The 20,489-nt window shown below is 49.6% G+C and overlaps 1 protein-coding gene across 2 annotated transcripts; it reads left to right on the plus strand.

Annotated features, from left to right (window-relative positions):
• The first annotated feature begins 4,907 nt into the window (after positions 1 to 4,907).
• Positions 4,908 to 20,001, plus strand: CCDC167 (coiled-coil domain containing 167). 2 transcript variants are annotated; one of them, XM_060021298.1, is made up of 4 exons: positions 4,908 to 4,997; positions 17,908 to 18,002; positions 18,202 to 18,254; positions 19,662 to 20,001. In XM_060021298.1, exons 1-4 carry the CDS (start codon positions 4,956 to 4,958, stop codon positions 19,763 to 19,765), a joined length of 294 nt encoding a protein of 97 aa, XP_059877281.1. In that variant the 5' UTR covers positions 4,908 to 4,955; the 3' UTR covers positions 19,766 to 20,001. The 2 variants fall into 2 exon arrangements, with proteins under 2 accessions (XP_059877281.1, XP_059877283.1); XM_060021300.1 differs by lacking the exon at positions 4,908 to 4,997 and adding an exon at positions 5,087 to 5,225.
• The last annotated feature ends 488 nt before the right edge of the window (positions 20,002 to 20,489 follow it).

The following is a 20,489-nucleotide window of genomic DNA, read 5'->3' on the forward strand; positions in this document are numbered from 1 at the left end:
ATGGATGTGAAAATTTGCCTTAGAAAGATCAAAGTGCCATATTTACAAACACAGGATGTATTTATTGATTTATTTATGCTCTTTTGTGTTCTAAAAAAGGATTTGAGGTAGTTTATCAAAATGCACACAATACAGTGGGATAAAAATAGATAAAGTGATAGAGCAAAGTGAAAACAAGGGTAGAAAAAGAAAATAAAGCCAGGGAGAATGCTAGTACGTGGAAACCTCTGCTCAAAATCCTTGAACGGGTTCAGGTCTGAGGTTCATCATGAGCAAAAAAAGTGTGAAGCATGATCAGTTACAAAAGGTAGAGTAGCCATGAGGTAAAAACCTGTTAGCATGCCAGGAAGAGCCACATAGCTTTTCTTGGTGCTAATATCTGATAGAAATTTCTTCTGGGGCTTCCCTGGTGGCGCAGTGGTTGAGAGTCCGTCTGCCGATGCAGGGGACACGGGTTCGTGCCCCGGTCCGGGAGGATCCCACATGCCGCGGAGCGGCTGGGCCCGTGAGCCATGGCCGCTGAGCCTGCGCGTCCGGAGCCTGTGCTCTGCAACGGGAGAGGCCACAGCAGTGAGAGGCCCGCGTACCGCAAAAAAAAAAAAAAAAAGAAAGAAATTTCTTCTTATCAAGAAAATATTATGGGATGGAGTGATCTGCATATTCAACAATATTTAGATTTCTATCCTTTTATTTTCACGATGTTCCCTGACATCTACTTCAGGGTGTCATGTGGATTCATCATCTATTTATGATTTGATTTAATTTAGCTTAAATTACTGGATACCAACTAAGTAGGAAGCAAAAACATTATTTTCATCTATTTTGTTTTTTTTCTATTTATGGGAAAATGAGGTTGGGTGCAGGAGTGGTACATGAGTTCCCCAGTGAAGTCTGAGACAAAAAGTTCGAGCATCTTGGCTTAGCTGAAATATATAAAAACCACTAAGACATAAAACTGATCCAAGCAGGCCATAAAGACACGGCTGCCTTTGCCTCAGAACCTGGGCTATAATCTGCTGTCCTGGAACAAAATTCAAACATAAATCAGCCTCCACTGTAATTTTAACCACCTACGAAATTCTTCATTTCCTGCCTGAAATGCTTCTGACAGTGAATGATTCCATTCTCCCCCACTCCCGCTCTGAGAAGGTGCCCTCGGGGCAGTGGTAGGAGTCCAGGTCTGGGACCCATGGGTCAGGCAAGCCCAAGATGGGACAAGGGATAGAAAAATTGACCTAAGTGTCTCCATGACAAATAAGCCAGGGCTGTGGCTAGCCTATACGGTGTTTTCGTGCAGAGTTGAAAAGGGCGCCTCCTGTAGGCACAAGAAGTCCTTGGGCTCCCCTCTGGAGTGTCCTCTCCCCATCTTCACCTGACCCAGTCTCGTCTATCCTCCAGGACTCATAGCCTCCAAAGCCACCCCCAATACTCACAGCATTCTTTTTTCCCCCTGAGCTCCTAACGCATCAACAGTAAGTACCAGACAGCTGGCTTTTAATTATATGTCGTCTGGCATTCACTATTTCATGTTGTCAGTCTGTCTCTCTAACTAGACTGAAGATATCTTGAGGGTAATGATTGGCTCTTATTTTATATGTCTACCTTACAGCCAGTGAGGGTGCCTTACATCTGGGCACTTTACAAATAACAAGGCCATTAAAAATAGAATCCTAGGGTATCTAAGCTGTCTAGTTTTTCCACTGTGCCTTTCACAGACAAGGAAATTGAGAGCCAAAGAGGAGGGTTGACCTGACCAAGGTCATGCAGTGAGAACCTGGCCTAGCCAGGAATTAACCCATTTCTCCTGTCTTCCAGTGCAGTGCTCGATTTTCCTTAAAAACCTAGCTCTAAAACTCCCAGACAGTTCAGGACCACAGCTCACTGGAACAAAGACAGACAGACAGACAGCTGGCTCACAGTAACCCATCTGCGCGTGGGCAGAATTTACAGCATGAAGCCAGGCTAAGCTGCGTTAGGCTCGGCAAACAGCCCCCATGGGAATCAAAGCTGGTCTTTTTTTTTTTCGGTACGCGGGCCTCTCACTGTTGTGGCCTCTCCCGTTGCGGAGCACAGGCTCCGGACGCGCAGGCTCAGTGGCCATGGCTCAAGGACCCAGCCACTCCGCAGCATGCGGGATCTTCCAGGACCGGGGCACGAACCCACGTCCCCTGCATCGGCAGACGGACTCTCAACCACTGCGCCACCAGGGAAGCCCCAAAGCTGGTCTTTCATGTATCCGGGGATGAAAGGAATGCGGTGGGTTACCTGGGGCTCTTTCAGCCTCCCCGACGCCATGGGGATCACCACCATCTGCAGTGTCTGGGCACATGAAACCCAAAATCGATGGTCTCAGTAGGAAGGATGAGTAGAGAGGTGAAGAGGGCATCTCCTCTCTGTGGAGAGACACTTGTGTATGTTAGTGGCTGCCTTTTGCAGTAAACTATGCATCCTTGATAGCAGAAAACAACCCAAGTATTTGCCCCAAACTCCTAACGACAGATCATTTACAATAATGTCAAAGCTGATAAAAACTGATATCAAAACAATAACAAAATATATGAATGGCAACAACTGCTAAGCGAAACCCTGTAATGAAAAGCTGGCAGCAGGTGCACCAGTTCTGCTGAGTCTCTCCTGGTCACTCACAAGCCACAGTACCAACCACTTAGTAATTCTCACAATGACCCTATAAGTCTGACACAATGAGCTTGTTTTAGTCATGGAAACTAAGGCTCAGCAAGTTTAAGTATCTTGCCCCAAATCACACCACTGCTAAGTGGCAGAGCTGGGACTGTAATCCCAGTCGGCCTCACTCCAACCCACATAGGCTCTCATTCCAGACCCACTTCAAGTATTTTGTCCCATTAGCAGAACCGTGGGACAAGGTTTGGCTTGGAGAATCCAAGGCTCTTTGGGGAGAAGGATGACAGCTCACGCATCATTTCACAGGGAATGGGGAAGAGAGACAAGGAACTAACATGAGACGTACCCAGATCTACGTGGCTTTTTCTTGGTGCCAAACAAATGCAGAAGGAACCACTTTTAAAAGAACATAGTCTTTTTCCTCCTCCTCTCACCTTCCCTAGGCCTGTGCCTGTGACAATTGGGAAGCACAGTCTCTGGTTTTTCTGGATCAGAATCAATGATATGAAGAGTGTTCTGACAATAAATGCTGTTGATTGACAGCTGATGGACAATGTTCTTGAGTAAGTTTTTTCTTGGGCTGGGTGTTAAGCTAAGAACTGCACTAAACAACTTCTGAGCAGCCTGCTTCCTGTTCAGACAGAATTTACTACTTTCCCTCTGTGGCCTCAGTCAGGCGGCCAGGCGAGATGGTATCTCAGGTCCCCTCCTGCTCCATCATTCAATGACTCTATCAAGAAGACAAAACAGATCTGAAAACATTTTTTTTTCACCCAAACACTGCATCAGGGTTATTATTCACACACAGAAACAGAGACTCCAACAGAGAGATAACTGGTCAGAAAATAAGGAGCTTCGATTCCCATCTCATAGTCTTTGACCCCATAATTCCACTTGTGCGAATTTATCTTAAAGAAATAATTCAGATGGTTATCTGGCTGAAATAGGGGTAGGGAGCTGATGTGTAGTATTGCGTGAATGCGTGAGGATGGAAGAAGGTAAGGGGTTAACCAAAAGGTAAAAAATAAAGATAGAAACTACTGAAAAAAATCTCAAAATGAAGAATATATTATTTGTATGCTAATATTTATGTGTGTGATATATAATAGGCAAAGAGATTACATCTGTGGACTAACAGTGTATCCATAATAAATTACAGTATAAAAGGCAAAAAAAAATAATAGTTCAGAAGGACAGAGCTATGTACACAAAGATGTTTGCTTTAGTATTAGTATTATTTGGAGGTAACGTCCAATAAAATAATGTCCAATACAAGAATGGGATGTATTCACTTGGGGGCATATACGGCCTTCACAAATGATGATTTCAAAACATGGGGAAATGTTTATTCCAAATTGCAGTTCAATATCCATTAATGAGTCATGAAATAAAATTAATAGGTCTCCTGCCACCAAGTTTTTTTTTAATGAAATAGACTAGATTAGAAAATATTTGAGTGCATCAAAGGTGGTAAAGGTGTTTATCAGGAAAATTTGGTTTCAATTATATGGGTAACTGGGTCATGATACAAAATTGTAGTTTTTAATCATTGGATCACAGTCAAACCATTTCAAAGGACATAGGTCTACAGCATACTGTACAGTAGGATTACAACAGTATAAAATACAATGTCAGAATATACAGACATTGGGTCGGAATATACAGAAACAAATATAGGAACTGTATTAAGAACAGTAGGATAAAGGATGCTGCTTTTCACTTAAAAGTTTTCTGTGACGTTTGTAGTCTGTTTCTGTTACAATAAAACAAGAAAAATAAGTAAGAACAGACAAAAAGGAGGAATGACAACAGAAGGTCATGATCAGCTCCCAAAGGGCCAAGAGACTCAAGATGGGGCTTCATGGAGGATCAGTGCTTCAGGATGGGCCTTGAAGGTCAGAAAGAACTTGACAGAATTGAAGGGATGGGAGCTGGCCTCAAACTGGGCAGGGTGGTCACAAAAAGGAAGAAGGGTACAGAAGACGACGGGGTGAAGAAACAGCCTCTCTGGGCTGTAAAGTGCCTTTGATTCGTAAGGAAAGGGCCAGCTCCACCCCTGGGTGGGCCATCGTTCCTCCCGGGCCAATCTAGTTATCCTCTTCCCACCACCCGCTACGCTGAAGCCTCAGAGCGGTTGCCCCTCATAAACATGGCCGCGCCAAGCTGGCCACGCCCCCAATTAGATGGACACCGCCAGTAGTCCCACCTCCCGCCTTCTCGGCGGCCAATGAGGGAGAATCACAGGGGTTTGCGCATGCGTGGCGCCGCCGGTGGGCGAGTCCAATAACGACTCCGGGAACCCGGCAAGTAACATGACTAAAAAGAAGCGGGAGAATCTGGGCGTCGCGCAAGAGGTGAGGGGGAGAAATGGGGGTTGGGCCACGTCGTGAACTGCCTTCTCCCCGTGGCGGGGTAGTGGGTCGGCCCGGCTGCAGGTTGGAGGAGGGAGTGAGGGGAGGAAGTGAGGGCGACGTGGGTTTGGGACACGGCCCGCTGGGGGAACCGAAGGTTGGAGAGCCCGAGGGGCCACGAGAGCTGGGAACAGAAGGCCAGGGGACCTCCAGAGAGGAAGAGACAGGCAGGTAAGGGGAGCACCAAAGAGGGCGTGACACCGAAATCTTGAGGCCCTGAGGGGAGACGTTTAAGTGAAGGGGACCCAAAAGGGTTGGGTATTCGCAGGTGAGGGGATCCCAAAGGGTTAGAGACCTGTAGATGAGGGCACCCTCAGAAGTGAGGGACCCCCATACTGTTTAATGTATTACTGGTGGCTTAACTGTCCCTTGAGATGGGGAATTTTTCCTCCGGGGTACTAAAGCATGAAGCTTGAAAATTACTTTGGGAACCTGTGGGAATTTGTAGAGAATTCTGGAATGGTGATGTTCGCAAAGAGCTTACAAATAATTGACTGCATACGGACGGAAAGAAAATTGATGCAGCTGCTATTTGTTACTTTATTTGCGCTCACTACAAGCCTGTGAGATTTTTACAGATGGGGAACCTGAGGTTTCAAGTAGAGCCCAACCGTTGAAACGGTTGAGGCGCCGAGAATCAAGCACAGGTGATTTGCCTTCTGGTGCATCTTGTTTCTCCTGTGTTACTGTTCCCTTAGATCACCCTCCCTGGGGTTGCAAGAAAGATACTGGGTAATTGTCTTATTGAGCTTACTACCAGTTGAGTGGTTCTCAATCTTAAGAACGCATTAAGAATCATCTGTCTTAAAAATGGAGAGTTGAATCTCCCCCACCCCGAGTAATTCAGTAGGACTTGGTGTGTATTTTTAACAAAGAATCTGTATTTTTAACAAGCTACACCAGTGTTTATGCAGGAGGTTTTAGTACCACCCTTTGAGAAATATTGGCCAACTTGGTAGGGAAAAAAACGATGGAAATGTGAATCTCCTTGTAAGAGAGACTATAGATGCTAAAATGAGATGGCACTCTGAAATGGGACTAGCCTAGACTTTATAGCCTGTATTAGAACATGATAAGCTGCTATAACAGAGAAACCCCCAAATTCAGTGGCTTCAAGAACAAGAAAGTTTTTTTTTTTTCTGACAGGCTAGAGCAGGGATCGGCAGATGTTGTCTATAAAGGACCAGATAGTAAATATTTTAGGCTTTGTGGGCCACATGGTCTCTGTTGCAACTACAGTTGATCCGCATTGTTCACAGATTCCGTATTTGTGCATTTGTCTACTTGGTAAAATGTACTTGTAACCCCCAAATCAGTCCTTGAAATGCTTTTGTAGTAATTAACAGGCTGACTCAAAGCGTCAATATTTGATTCACCTGAGGCCCATGTGTCTCATTAAGGTGGAACAAGGCAATGCTGTGTCTTATTTTTCAGCTCTTCTGTGTGCTGTAAACAAGTGTCCTTTTTCTGGTCTATTTACTGCCAAGTTTCTTGCATTTTTGTGCTTTTCTTGGTGATTTTGCTGTTTAAAATGGCCCTTGAGTGTAGTGCTGAAGTGCTTGTTTAGTCTTCCAAAGTGCAAGAAGGCTGTGACATGCCTTATGGAGAAAATATGTGTGTTAGATAAGCTTTCTCAGGCATGAGTTATAGTCCTGTGGGATGTGATTCAGTGTTAATTAATCAACAATATGTATTAAATAAGGTCTCTTTAAACAGAAACACACACAAAACAAGGTTTTGTATTGATCAGCTGATAAAAATGTGACCAGAGGCTCACCAGAACCTAACCTGGTTCAGTATTTGCTAATTCATTGTTGGCAACCTTATAGAACATAACTACCACAAATAATGAGAGTCAGCTGTACTCAGATAGGATGTCTTAGCACAAAAGCAGCCATAGGCAGTACATAAATTAATGAGAGTGTTCCAATAAAACTTTATTTACAAAAACAAGTCATGGAATGTATTTGGCCCCCAGACCATTGTTTGTCAACCCCTAGGCTAGAGTACCAGGACAGTGTTGGTTCTGCCATATTCCTTCCATCCTGTGGCTCTGCTGGGGGCCAGGGCCTGTTGTCACCTCATGAATGAAACTAGGTTGCACTCCATTGAGGTATCCACTGGTGGGAAAGAGAGAGTGGAGAAAGCACACCCACTGTCTTAAGAATTCTGGGCCCAGAATGCCCACTTTCCATTGGCAAAGATGCAGCTAAGATGCAAAACCTGCAAGGGGTAGCTGGGAAATGCATTCATCAGCTAGGAGGCCACGTGCCCAACTACAGCTCCATTGCTGTGGAAGAAGAGTGTATTTTAGTGGACAGCCCAATTCTCCTCAGCAGACTCCATCTTACCTCACAGTGTAGTTTTGAGGATTAAATAAGACAATATTTGTAAAGTGCCTAGCATGTGCGGCACAGGGTGGATAATCAACAAACAGTGCTTTCTTATCAGTAGCCTTCGTAGTTCTTTCACGTCCTTCCATCATGGCTATGTCAGCCCCCTTGTTTGGACTTTAGTTTCCTCATCTGTAACATGAAGGACTTGAATTTCACCAGGGGTTACAGACACAGACTCGCTGACTGTGGTCCACATATAGATCATAGATGATCATAGATGTCTTTTGTTTGGCTGACACGGGTTTTAAAAGTGTTTTGAATTTGGTGGGGTACATGCTCTCCTAGGGCCGTATACCAGTCACCTTCACCCCTTTATTTTTTTAACCTATCAATACCAATATAGATATTTACATTGGCCATCTTGATGTCTAGGTTACCTTTTGCTTGGATATTCTAAGATTTGAGCTCTGCCACTGTGCACCTGAGAAAAAACTTGGCATCTAGCCATCTCCTCACTTTGTTCCTCCTTTGCCCCCTGCGGATCTGAGTACTGAATGTGTTCTGGTGCTCAGTAGCAGTAGATATTGTCCTGTTATTAAAAGTCGTGTGCTCAAAGCCAATGAAGTGGTGATTTAATCAAAAATGTTAATCTGACGAGTGCAGTAAAACTCCCACAAGTGAGTGATCTCAGCACCTGCAAACAGCCTCCACTTGTAATGAAGCAATTACAGAGCACTCCCCCTGAGGGTTGGCTGGGGCCAGCTGTACTGGGTAGTCACCTCCCAGGACACCAAGGCACCTCCCAGCCTTCCCAACTTGTGGCTCCTTTCAAGGCCTTTTTATCCAGCTCATTTGCCACCTTGTGAGATCTCAGATTTGGGGAAAACTGGCTATGAGTTTTATTCTGAATAACAAGAGAGAATTATAGTTCAGGTGAGAAATCACCAGCTCTGGTACTGATTTTCAAGTTGTGTGAGAGGAGGGAAAGGTTGTATTTCAGTCTAAACTGATAGGAGGATTCTGGCTGAGAGAAAGGATGCATTTCAGTCTAAACTGATAGGATTTTGGCTGATGTAAAACCTGTTTTTTAATTTCTGATAGTAATGAGCTGTTATTTGGTCATTGTACTTTTTTTCCTCCACAGCTGGACCATTCTTAGTGTCTTAAATGTTTCAACAGCCAGTTGGTCTTTAGTTAACAGATGTGCAGTGCCTTAGTTGACATCTTTAAGGGGATAACTTGGTTGGATCTGGTCCCTGGTACAAAAATCTGTCAGTTTGGAAAGGTTTTAGCTACAGGTTACAGAAAACTGACCTCAGTGACCTAATCAAACAAGAAGATACTTTTTATTCCCATCACAAGAAATTTGGAGGGAGGTGGCTACTGGCATTGGTTCAAAGGTTCAGCTATGTCAGGGCTGGTGTTTCTGCATTCTCTCAGCTGTTTCCTCTTAGTCACAAGATAGCTGCCACAGCTCCAGTCATCATATTCGACTTTAAGTCAGGGAAAAAAGAAAAAGGATCTATAACAATCTTTGTCCCTTTTATCAGCAAAGCATAAGCTCTCTCAGTCGTCTCCCAGCCGACTTCTGGAACATCTCGTTGGCCAGAACTGGTCATGACCACCTCTGGCTGCAGTGAGGCTGGGAAAGCATCTGTTGAGCTTTTCTTACTTCTGTGGTGGAGGCAGGCAAAGGGGGAGGAGTAGGGAATCAATGTTGTGTTGGGCAACTAATAGTATCTGCTAGAGGGAATAAAAGTTACTGGGAGTCATTTTGTTGTCGTTGTTGTTGTTGTTGTTGTTGTTGTTGTTGTTGTTGTTGTTGTTGTACGCGGGCCTCTCACTGCTGTGGCCTCTCCTGTTGCGGAGCACAGGCTCCGGACGCGCAGGCTCAGCGGCCATGGCTCACAGGCCCAGCCGCTCCGTGGCATGTGGGATCCTCCCGGACCGGGGCACAAACCCACATCCCCTGCATCGGCAGGCGGACCCTCAACCACTGCGGCACCAGGGAAGCCCTAATAGGAGTTACTTAAAATTCACTGGAATTCTTATCAGAAAAAGGGGCCAGGATCAGTGACGATGAAGGGTAGGTGGTAGTTTGAGTGGAGAAAATGGCCAAAGCAGGATGAGCACCAGGAAGAGAGGAGTGTGGACACTTGTGATTGTGTAATGTCAGCCACCACTGTGAGCTCCCTGGGGGCAGGGAGGAGCACTAAGTGGGGATGAAGACAGTCTCAGTCCTGGAACAGGCTGTTACAAGGCTGACAGGAACCTACTGATGTTCTAAGACAAGGGATAGAAGCAGCCTAGTGGACTCTCCGTAAATATTTACTGAATTGGTTTTGAGAGGCTAGAGGAGGCACTTGAACCCTCACTCTTGACTTCTGGGCCCAGTTGAGTGGTTCATTGGTGAGAGATCAGGAGGCCACAGTGGAGCAGGCGGCTGGACACTGTCTTGCTGGCGGCTGCCCAGTCAGGGCTGGGAGAAAGGCTTGAGGCCTGCAGACACAGTTCAAGGGCGGCTGACCATTAAATGAGCCTCACCTGCTGCCAGGCACAAGCGACAGGTCGCCATTGGGCAGGTGATTTCTCTCAGCAGCCTGCGTCTGGCTCAACTCCATCTGATGGGGGTCAGGAGACTAAAACCTCATTACCTAACACGGCTGGATGTCAGCATGTGTGGAGTGGCTGTTTGCCAGCATCTTAATTAATGAATTCATAAGGCACGGGGTGGATGCCAATTCTTGAAAAGTGCTTTGAGCCTTTCAGCGATGAAGAAGCTTTTGCTACTTTATCAAAAAATATATATTGGGGGAAAGAAGAGAAAAGAAACCCCAGACAACGTTCTGGCCCAGGGACAGCTGAAGGCTCAGGTGAGGACTGACGTGCCTCTGCTTGCAGAGCCTCTCAGAGACCAGAAGCCCTCGGAGCTTGCGCGGGCTTCAAGAGGACCTCCACGTTCCTGACCTGGGGCGGGAGGTGACTCTCCAGAGAAATGACAAGTCCCTTGGCTCTCTGCTTTTCCTGGAAGTTGTTCATTGATTAAAAACTGGGAAGGTTTATTGTCTTCATCTGCCCAGCCTGGGAGAGAAACTTCTGATGATTTGGGAGCCATGGCGGAGGTTTTTGTTTTCTGCCCTCACAGAGCCTCCTCCACAGAAACACATCCCTTAAGCCGTATCAGGGTAATCGGTCCTTTGGGGTTTGAGGATAGTCACCTGGAAAATCAAGGCCCGTGACCCCCATGTCACTTGGCTGTGTGGCCTCAAGGCCCCAGATGGGAAGCCCCTGCTCTCCTGCCAGAGACCATCTGGGCAGGCGGTCCGGCTTCTCTACCCATTATAATAAACATTCTGGGGCTTCCCTGACATGTGAAAATGAGTGGATTTCCAGAAATCCGGTTCCCAGACTGCTGGGGCTGGAGCTGAAACAGCTGACACCACTCTCTGGGCTGTGAGTTATTAGCAAGTGAGAAGAAAGACTTTGGGGAAAGGAGGGTTTATCAGGCCCAACTAACCCACCTTTTTCCTTCTCAAACCCGGGTCTGTTTTGTGTGTGTTTTGGAGGGTGCTTTGGCAGCGTAGGCGGTTTGGGGGAGGGTGCCTGGGATGTCCGTGAAGCCCAGAGTTAGAGCGTAATTGCCTTCAATGTGAGGACAGACGCTGGGCTTGGAGACGCTCACTGTCTCCAAGCAAACAGATTTCAATCAGGTTCTCCCCTCACAGTGAGTATCTGTTATGTGGACAGAAAGCAAGCAAAGCCCTTATACAAGATTATTCAGAGTAGAGAATCTGTTAAAGCCAGATCAACAAGCTTAAATGGGTTTTGACTGGGATGTGGAATGATTTTGTTCCACAGAACCCTTCTTTGTCATGAATGTTTTCATGAGGGATTTTGGAGAAAGAGCTTGAAGAGGTGGAAGGAGCATAAGCTCTGAAGCAGAAAAACCCAGATTCAGACCCCAATTCTGCCACTTCCCAGTGACACGACCTAGGGCAGGTTGCTTAAATTCTCCATGTGCGAGTTTGCTCCTCTGTAAAAGGGAGACTGTAAAAAGTCCCTTCCTTGCAGAGTTGTTGCAGACATTGGGGAGCATATGGGAAGCTGCCCACAAACTGCATGGCCCAGGGTGTAAGGAGCGGAGTTTATGCCCAGGAGCTAAGAGTGGCTCTGGGCTGGTGCCTCTGAGCTTCCCCCATGTGTGCTGGTAGCTCACAGCACCGACTCCCACCGCCCGCTCCCCCGGGTACTGGCTGCGTGACCCTGGACGAGTTACTTCATCCCCGCAGCCCAAGTTTCTTCATCCACAAGGTGTGGATACTGATGCTACTCCTCTCCCGCCAGGGTTATTGTGAGTGTCCTGTGAGGGAGTCATGTGAGGTGCTTAGAGCAGTGCCTGGCACATATGCCTGCTACCGTAGTGTTGGCTGCTACTGGTATTATTGTGGACTTTGGGCTTCCAGAGACTGTTCTGACTTGTGCTGTGCCATCCAGACATGTGAAAGTCCATGATTTGAGTTGGGCTCAGGTACCTTGACACCGTGCTCTTTATTAGGTCTTGGTGCCCAGCAAGGACCCGGCCAGGCAGGTGCAGGATATGCCCCATGACCGCTGCTTGACTCCTGAGGTTAACTCATTGCCAGCCCCTTTTTGTCACTCACAGCCCAGAATCTCCCAAGAGCAAGGCCAGCAAGACCGGAAACAACTTCCTAAACCAGAAAGCACAGTGGCTTGCCTGGCAGTGCCAAGCCCCAAGGGTGCCTCTGCCCTTTCCCAGAAGAACGTTGGGCCCTAGACAGTGGCTCCTTAGGGAGTGGGCAGGGAGCCACCTCCCAGGCTGTCAAGATGCTTGTGGGAGCACCATTCAGCCACCTTCAATAGTGCTTGTTGGCAGAATAAAAGCTGCTTGGAGGCCTTGGCAGCAGCCAGACCTGGAGCTGGCCCCCCGCGGGCCTGGCCTAACCTGGGTACTGGGCACTTATCTGTGTGCAAGATGGCACTCACCTTCCCCGCCCCCAGAGAGGCCTCATTTTGGGCTTCCGTACTGGGAGGCTCCACATTCCTGAAAAGACGCCACCCAGGGATTCCGGGAGAATTTTACAGTTTCTCTTAACACAGTGATTTTATGGCATATAGGACTCCAGGGAGACTTCCCTAAAGCTCTGAGAATAGGGTGTTGTTCCCCAAGTCAGGTAGCAGAGGTGATTTTGCTTAGCTGGCTCAGGGCTACTGAACTGCCAGCTGAGTGCTCAGAGCTGCTTCTGAGGGAGGGGTCCTGGAGGAAGGCTGCAGGAAGAGACCCTGGCAATGATGACTACCAGCAGGAGCAGTGGCCCCACTTGGCTGGGGTTGGGGCCTCTGCTGACCTTGACTGTCAGTCTAACTTCAGAACTTCAAGTTCTTCTGCAGGAAACATCCCCACCTCTGTGGAGAATTCTTGGTCTTATACTTCTCACTGAGCCTGCTCCTTTGCCCACTCTTGAAGCCACCCACCAGGCTCCGATCCCCCAGTCCATGCCTGGTTAAGAAAGGCAGCTGTTCCCATCCTGACTGTGGAGGAATCCCTCGTGGGCCTTTCCTGTTAAAGTACAAACTTCTGGATCCTGTCTCCAGGGCCTCCCCTGGGGCCCTCAACTCCCTCCTACTTGAGGGTTGCTCCTTTCCACTCCCTGCCCCATATATCTTTTCTGCCTCCCTTTCTTCTCCTCCCTTCTTCCCTGCCGAGGCTCAGACCAGCAGTCTCCATGGGCAGGTTTTAGCTACTTCTGGTCTTGGGGTCAAGAGTAGACTTTCCCACCAGGACACCCTGCATATTCACCACCTATTTCCCAGTCCCCTGAACTGCTTGCACACAGGTTTACACAACACCTACCAGGTCCTCAGCTCTATGTGATGTGCCAGAAGGCACAGCTGGCTAACTGGTATGGAGCTCACACCACTGCCTTGCTGATTCCTCAGGTCCCTTTGCAGCCGTTTCACCTACTGACTGTCATCTCAGTGACTTAGACACACTGTTCTTTTTTCCTGTATAAAAACGGACACTTGGTCTTCTGAGTATAAACGTAATACATGGACACTCCTTGTGTCCATGTTATTGTACATCAAGGGCATCCACTCTCTGCCCCGACTCTGTGCCTGAATGAGTGCCAGTCTCAGTCCCTACCTTGGCTATTACTTTACCTGTGACAGTCACAGCCAGCAGTGCTGCCCCCTGCAGCTCTAGGGAAGTCCCAGAACTGAACCAGTTGGGTCAGCCGTGCCCTTCCTGCCAACTGACCCACTATCCAGCCTGTTGGGCAGGAGTCCTGGGGGCCTCCCTGGCCTCCAGAGTGTAACCTCCTCTTCCCATTGGAGTTGGTCGGATCTCTTTGATGGGGCCTCTTTCTGCTTTAGTCCTGGGGCTTTGCATTCCTGCTCCCAGCTTAGCTGGGCACCAGGCGCTGTAGAGCCATGGCGTCAGTGAACCTGCACTCCAGCTGCTAGGCTCCACCTGCTTTTCCGTGTCTCCTCAGATGCCCACCAGGGCCCAGACCACACCTGAGTCTGTTCTGCCCTTAGACACTGCCCTAGACCTCTCATCCTCAGCTTCCAGCAGGCCGAGCCTCTACAACTTGGCACCAGCTCCAGACACTACCCCAGCGCTTCAACCCCCGGCAGGATCATGAGGTTCCCAGCATGCTGTGTCCCGAGCCAGCTGGAGAGGCTGGCCTGTAGAGGCATTGCTATTGTGATGGTCTACCCTGCAGGCCCCACTCCTGCTGAACCCCTCCATAGAATCAGCATGGCCATATCTGAGCCAGAGGGGCTCCCCTCCCTGCTGCTGCCAGCCAGTGACCAATGGAGAGTACTCTCCATCACGCACCCCTGCTTCTATCTCCTCTTACTCTTGCCACATATTAACTCAATTTTCTTTTTATTCCCTACAGATCTAATGAAAACCATTCTCTGATAATAATGCTAGCAAACACTTGTTATACCATCACCGTGTGTTAGGTACTAAGTATCTTACACGTATTGCCTCATATCATCTTCACAATTCTTTGAAATAGGAAACATTATTATCTTTGTTTTACACATGAGTAAACTGAGGCACTGAATTAAGGAAGTCACCTAGACACACGGCAAGTGAACGGCCAGCTGAGGCATCTGATTACAGCCCACACTCCTTATTACCACACTTTTCAGGAACTACAATTTCAGGCTTCTGAGCACTTGGGCTCCCAACTGCTTGCCCAGTTCTGACCCTTATGCTTCCAGAATCTTCTTGACATTTGTCTCCTTATTCTGGTCCTAACCCGTGTTTCTCTCCTGGTCCTGGCTATCTTGTCCTCTGTTGCCTTCAGCCTGGTGGCAGAGAGGAAGCTAATCAAGGACTATAGATTTGTTTTGGGGAGTCTGTGAAGTGCATTATTTGTGTGCATGTCATTGAGAGTTGACTGAAAAGCCAACTAGGGGCTTCTTTTAAGGCCCACTTCCTAGGTCTTCTCCCCTATTTCTGGGTCCATCTTGCTGGGCTAGCTTTGCTCTGTAGCCACCACTCCCGACCCCAGCCACAACTAAAAGATGCATCCTGACCCTCCCTCCCTGCCTTATCTGCGGCCAGTAGGGCACTAGAATGTTGGCACCCGTTATTATAGCTGCTTGAGAACTGGCTTCTGCATCAACAAATGCTGCAGGGTGTTTAACCGTCAGTGGGGTCACCTTCTGAGGATGGGTCTGTGGCCTACTGAAGAGCCTCCTGACAGTCCCAGACTCCCCCTCACTCAGCCCATATCAAGCAGCTGGGTTATAAAGGAGGAGAACTTGATATTTAGAAGGGAATCAGAGAGAGCTGCAGCAGGACATAAATATTCATAGAGGGAGGTTAGAACTTGAGTCCCTAAAACCTTGATTTGTGTTAGTCTGTTTAAGCTCATTAAAAAGTGGTAAGTGAAAGTGGGGGTATTCATGGAACTGCAGATAGATTGGGCTCGTTCAGATAAAGGCCTCTAGCTGCCAGGTCCACAGGCCCTGCCCAGAGCATGACAGCCGACCAGCTTGGCCACTTGTGGTTTGCCAACCTCAATTTAAAGGTTTTGCTGAGCATGAGTTCTTGGCCTCACTCTGGCCCAGTTATCCCGTTTGGGCCCTTGGTAGCCTTGTAGAGGTGTTTAGGGATGGAAGTCCCCCAACTTCCTCCCCAGAATGACATGCAAACCAGGGGCTGGCCAAAGGTGGGGCAGGGAGAAATCTAACCTAGGACTAATACTTGCACTGGGTAATCCACAAAGTACATAATCTATGTGCACATACAGCTGCTTCTCCTAGCTTCTTCCAGCTTCTGTGGGCATGAGGGGAGGATTTTAGACTCCCGGTGCCACATGAAGCCCAGCCCCTGGGCCCCACCCACGTCCAACCCTACTCATTCCTCCATGGCTACAAACACAAGGACTGCAGTGGGCCAGGCCTTCTAGGACAGGAGCTACAAAGTCAGGCATCCTTAGAGGCCAGGCAGTCACATACACAAGTGGCATGGGCCGATCTCGGCTAGACTTGACCACTGGGCTGCAGGTTTACATCATCTGCCCTAGCGGCTCCCAGAGTTTGGCAAGATGAGGTTTGGACACATGTAGCTGGATGACACAGTATGCGCTCAGCTTCATGAGAGAAGGCTTGGTTAATCAGCCAGGGGAAGGAGGCAGTACCTCTCCAGCCAAGGGCCGTAGAGAAGGCTTCACGGAGGAGATAGAGCATCAAGAATCAAGCTTGTGTGGGACCCAGCGTGGAATTTGGTGCTCTGTGGTTTCTACACCAGGAGGTAGAAACAGCAAGTCTTAGGGTACTGAGGGGCTGGCTGTGTGTGTTGGGGGTACTGCTATGAAGGGCAGGCTTCATGGTGGCCTGAAGCACCTGCTCCTCCCGGCTCCGTCTCCACTAACCTTCACATCAGGCTGTTACTGTTCCCTGAGCCTGGCTTGCCAGTGCTCATTTCCCTACAGTGCAGGTTTCAGCATGGCCTTTGGCCTCCCAGGCACAGGCCCCATCTCCTGGCTGGGGCTGTTTCCCAGGACAGCCCTCCCTTTGGTGCCCGTTAGCAGAGAAGTGACACAGTTAACCAAGCAGTTAAACTCAAGGCTCTGCAGTTGCTCCCTCCCACCGGGCCCTAATTCCAGAGCTGGAGTTGGCAGCAGGCTGGGGCTGCAGGGAAGGGGGTAGATGGTGTGTCCTTTGGGCTGGGCGTTGGGATGAGGGAAAGTAGCTGACCCAGAATGGCTGGGATGGGTACTGGCCAGGGGGAGGGGCAGAACACTGGCCAGGGATGGGATTCGTAGTTGCAGTCATTGATTACCGTCTGTCCAGGGGCCACTCCAGAAAGGACTGGAGCAGAGAACTGGCTGAGACCGATAAGGAAAGGAGTGTTCCACTCTGACTCCTCAGAAAAATCATTCCATTTGGAGGACCCATTCTCCCATTTGTGAAATAGAGCTTGTATCAGTATTTGCTATCCCTCCCAGGGATGTGGTGAGAATGAGTGAAGTCATATGGAAAATCAAGCATTAGCTGGACCCAAAGCACTATTCATTCAGCTGCTATGAGGGACACAGGGCCCTCTGAACTCCCACCCACTGAAATCTAGGCTCCCACCAGCAGGGCAGAGGTTCAAGAAGAACAGGCCCAGGCCGAGAGAGGTGGCCGATTAGACAGACACCTGGAGACAGATGGACACAGATGAACTTTCAAAGCCAAATGCATGATACCAGGACCTTGGATGATCCAGTCCAGTATTTCATAAAACATTTCCCCATAACTCAAATTATTTCCCCAAGAACACATCTCTGAAACTATAATCAAAACAAATGGGAGAACTGGTACCTTTGGCACGCAGCCTTTCAGGAGCTTAGCTATTTTGCACCCCCCCCCCCCCCCCCCCCGCCCAAGTTACAGCTATCTTGATGATGGTCAATGCTTTTGCGCAAGAACCGAGTCGGAAACTAACAGAAGTGTTTTTGAGCTGTACTGTCAGTAACTTTTATTGAATCTCATGGAAAAATGTATATTATTACAGCTTGGGTTACTTTAAGATGAAGTGTACCAACGAGAAAACATGCCTCTGCTTTTTGGCCCCTAGATGTCTAATCACACGTGGAATGCTTTGGAAAGGCAGAGGCTTCCTGCATCGTCTCGTTTCATTCTAGGAGCCGCCTGTGCCTGCCACATTCAGGGCTCTGGTTGCTCCTGCCGTGGGGCCCAGCTGGGGCCTGTGCTGAGGAGACAGCTGACTGGGGGTGCTGCTCCCATCTGCCCCAACCCATGCTTGGCCCAGTGGGTCAGGGCAGCTTGGAGACCCTGAGCAACACTCAAAGCTGTTTCTAGGCGCGCTCAGCCTGCACCACGTGGAGGTAGAGGACAGCAAAACATAGCTGCTAGTTCAAAGACACCTAGAGGCTCCCTCCTCCTGCTCCCAGGATCCCAGCTGTCTTGAAAATTGAAAGGCTCTGCCACCCATCTCTACCTGCTGGGTGTGCTGTGTCTTTCAGATGGATGGGCTGGAGAAGAAGCTGTCACGATGCTGGAGAGACCTGGAGGCTGTGAACTCCAGGCTCTGTGGGGCAGAGCTGAGCTCAGAGGCCAGGTAATGCTCCTCCCGACATCCCCCAGTCCTTCCTATCTGTCCCGGGGCCCCAGCCCTCAACTGCCACCCCTCCCATCCCCCTGCCACCAGAGACCTGAGCCCATGTTCCTCTTGTCTCCCTTGCTCTGGTGTGCCAGCTGTCCCTCAGGTGGGAAAAAGAAAAAGGGCCTGAGCCATTTTGACCCCTTCCCCCTCACAGGAGTTCTCTGGAGAAGGAGAAAAGCAGCCTGATGAACAAAGCCTCCAACTATGGTAAGAAAGCTCCCTGCCATTACCAGCCCCACCCTCGCGTCCTAGGATCAGGAAGGGTCAGACAGCCCAGGGAGCCCACAAAGTGATGGGGGCCCAGCATCCTGGAAGAGCAAGTTTGTTCCTTTGTTCCCAGGGAGATGGAGAGTCCTGTGGGTCTGTTCTCCTGTGGGATGAAGGGGTATGGCTGTGGCCAGGTGAAGAGATCCTCACATCCACCCTGACTTGGGAGGTCTGTCCTCCCTGCCCCCTCCTCCCAGACCTCCACTCTCTCTCAGGAAAACCCTGCAATGGAGTGATGGGAATAGGGTCTTTGGGGTCCAGGGTGGAGGATGAACCTCCCACTTGGGTGCTGTGAAGGGCTACTGTGAGTGGAGCAATGCTGCCACCTTCTGGATGCTGGGTGCAAAGCCAGGTAGAGCCCAGACGGCACGGAGCTAGAGGGTGGCTGCTGGGCGCTGCCCCCAGCAGCCCAGGAGGAAATGGGTCTGCAGAGGCTCCTCAGGCTTGTCTGTTCTATTCACCCTGAGGGGCCAGGCCTGGCCAAGAATCAGCCCTAGAATAGTCCATATGGCAGGGAGCCTCCTGTAGGAACCAGGCTGAATCAACACTGTTAGCACGGTGCCTGTCACACACCCCTACCCGGGTCCCGTCTGGCCTGCCCAGAGCTGGTTTGCAGGTATCTCCCTGCTTCCTCACACAGGGAGGGATGGGACATCAGTTCCCTCTCGAACCTAGCAATTTTCACACAAAATTGTAGCATTTAGCACTCAGGTCAGCCCTCACAGAATACCAACCACCTGTGTATCATATGAATGGATACAGTGTGGCTGTAGAATAGCAGGGCTGGCTTCCTCTAGAGGCGGCCTGCCTGCCTTGTGGGCACAAACTACCTCGTCTTAGCATACCTCGTTCCTGCTGAGCTGGGCATCCAGCAGGGAAGGACTAGGAGCACTGGTGGTGTGGGCCCACCCTGTCCCTACTCCAGTGTCAGGCCCAAGGAGGTCCCAGCTGCCCTCAGTCTCTAATTGACCAGGTGAGACACCCTGGAAGGAGGAGCACCATGGGGGCACCCAGTGACGGGCCAGAGGGCTCACCTGGTGAGGCCATGCCACCACCTAGCTTGGCTTTTAGGTGTGGCCTTTTTGTGACTCCCTCACATAGTCCATCTTCAACTACATTTGGAAAGAAATGGTTGAGCAGCATTGGGGGTTGGGGCTTTTTTGGGCCAGGATCTGTAGCCAAATCTGGGCAGATCGAGGAGGACGGTCATTTTTATGGATAAGGAGGCAGCTGGGAGGGAACACCTCTGCACTCAGCAGTGTGTGTACCCATTGGTGGGATAGGCGGAGGCAGATGAGAGTGGCAGATGGGCCCAGACCACCTGTCCATCACCCTTTTTCCTCCCAGAGAAGGAGCTGGAGTTGCTTCGGCAGGAAAACCGGAAGAACATGCTGCTGTCTGTGGCCATCTTCCTCCTTCTGACGCTTATCTACGCCTACTGGACCCTGTGAGCCTGAGATTTCTCCAGTCAGCACAGGCTTCCCCTCAGCTCCGTGGTCACGGCCAAGCAGGCCCTTCAAACCCCAAGAGGACCAAGGTACAAGGGCCAGTTCTCCCTGACCCAGACATCAGAGCAGGGCTTCCTGTTGGCCCAGCCCCTCTTGCCTCCCATTCCTGCTGTGGGGCTTGAGTCTCCAGAAGGACTTTATGTTGGCTTAGCCCAAGGGAAAGGCAATAAAAACCACCCTGGCTGCTTCTGTGTGCTGAGTAAATGTCATGATCTGGTGGCAGCTGGGGGCAGTGGGGTGGCATTCAGGATGCAAGGGAGGAGAGGGGCCTGAAGGTAAGCCCCCAGCTTAGGTGGGGAGTAAGGCGTTAGCAAAGTGCTTCCTAAGGCAAACCATGGTGGGCGCCATCTCGAGGACTTGGGCACTGCTGGGGCTGAGAGGCAGACCTTGCACCACTTGTCTGCCACCCCCCACCAAACCCTGTCTTGCCCTCCAGTCGATGCCACTGCCTGTGATTATGGCAGAAAAAATGCAGCCTGTGCAGCAAAGGGCAACTTGGGGACTTGAGGTGGTCGTGTGGTGGTCCCACGGGAGTGTGGAGTTAATCCATCTTCAAGAGGCTGCAAGTCTGGCGAGGTGTGGCAGAGCCAGTGGGCAGCCGGAGCCACGGTAATGACCACACAGACTTAACGGTGAGTGGCCAGTAAATCAGGCGGCGTTTGCAGGA

This window comes from Delphinus delphis, chromosome 10 (genome assembly GCF_949987515.2).
Source record: "Delphinus delphis chromosome 10, mDelDel1.2, whole genome shotgun sequence".
Classification (NCBI taxonomy): Eukaryota; Metazoa; Chordata; class Mammalia; order Artiodactyla; family Delphinidae; genus Delphinus; species Delphinus delphis.